The sequence below is a fragment of the Charadrius vociferus genome, unplaced genomic scaffold, assembly GCF_000708025.1.
Source record: "Charadrius vociferus isolate BGI_N301 unplaced genomic scaffold, ASM70802v2 scaffold39, whole genome shotgun sequence".
Classification (NCBI taxonomy): Eukaryota; Metazoa; Chordata; class Aves; order Charadriiformes; family Charadriidae; genus Charadrius; species Charadrius vociferus.
The window spans coordinates 2,824,012-2,825,442 of NW_009650188.1; the positions used below are offsets into that span (position 1 = coordinate 2,824,012).

A 1,431-nucleotide genomic window follows, 5' to 3' on the forward strand; every position below is an offset into this window, starting at 1 on the left:
GAGGGGGTATCGTGCCCGCCGCCTCACCTGGAGACGCAGTTCTCCAGCACGGAGCTCTTGCCGGCGCTCTGCCCGCCCACCACGGCGATCTGCGGCAGGTCGAGCAGTCAGCTCTGGCCCAGCGCCGCGAAGGCGTCCTGCAGCCGGTTGACGAGCGGGATGAGCCCCTCCATCCCGCCGCGCCGCGCCGTCCCCTCCCCGCTGCCGCCGCTGACAGGTAACACCGGCGCACTGCGCATGCGTCCCACCCCCGAGCCTGGGGGCGGGGTCTCCTCGGAAAGGCCACGCCCCCACCCTGTGCGGCCACGCCCCCGCCCGGTGCAGGGGTGGCAGGGCTGAGTCCGGGCAGCACGTGGCGGTGGTGGGGTCCCCTCTGCCCTCCCTGCGGTGGCAGAGGCCTCTCCGTGCTCCGGCACCAGCAGAGCCTCCTGCCAGTCACCAGCTTGCAGGGAGCATCTGTGGGCTCCTCCCGGCAGCCTGGAGTCTCCACTCACCCGCTGCCCACCCACCCCACTCAAGTGGCAGGGTGGGCTCATCCCCACACATGGACCCTTGGTAATGGGACACTTGGGCACGATGACCATGGTTCAGCCCAGGTCCACACACCAACCCGCAGGACAGCCATGCTGCCCCTCTCTCCTGGGAGCCCTGACCCCAGCCAGCCACCCTGTCCTGCTGGTGGAGGGGGTCATGGCATCCCCCGTGAGCCCCCGGCACAAGGCCATGCCCAACCACGCCATTCTCTAGCACCCAGCACCAAGGCAGCCTGGAGGTTTGTGTACACCCTACCTCTACAACTTTGGCACCAAACTGGGAACAGGACCAAACCAGGAGCGCTGGGTCCCACTTGCCGGCACGGGACCTGGCAGGCAGCTGGCTTCGACACTTCCCAATCTGCCGAGCAGGGTATTTCGGAGCAGTCCCGCTGGCCAAATTCCTCCCGGCTCCTGCCTGTGATGAGAACAAGAGCAGCGGGAACCATGATCCATTCCCACGGCACACAAGGGGCCCTGGCAAATGACAATGACACTCAGCCACGGGCAGGAGTGCTGCCTGGGTCAGACGAGTTCCCTGGAATCATGTCAGGGCAAGACCAAGAAGCCAGGTCCAGCAGGGCCAGTAACAGGTGAGGGGGTTCAGGAACAGGCAGGGAAGCGATAACAAGGTCCAAGCCATGTCATTGCAGAGGGTTCAATTAAAAATGCAAACTGAGGCTGAGCTAAAAGCACAGGCGAACAACAGAGACTTATCTGTGATTACTGGCAGCAGTCACAACACAAAAATATCCAAAACAGAGGCTTTGGAGTCCTGCAGCAATACAAGTTATCCTCTGTATTAAATCAGACACCGGCCTCGCTCAGCGAGAAAAGCAAAACAAAAGGGAACTGCGAACATCCCGTAGGCTGACAGATACTAATGATCTGGAGCATT

The 1,431-nt window shown here is 62.5% G+C and overlaps 1 protein-coding gene across 1 annotated transcript in view; it reads right to left on the reverse strand.

Annotated features, from left to right (window-relative positions):
* DNM3 (dynamin 3) overlaps window positions 1-173 on the reverse strand; it is a 178,191-nt gene extending 178,018 nt beyond the window's left edge. The window contains 1 exon segment of the mRNA XM_009892901.1: window positions 28-173. Within this exon segment, the coding sequence (XP_009891203.1) occupies window positions 28-173 (146 nt within the window).
* Window positions 174-1,431: the final 1,258 nt, after the last annotated feature.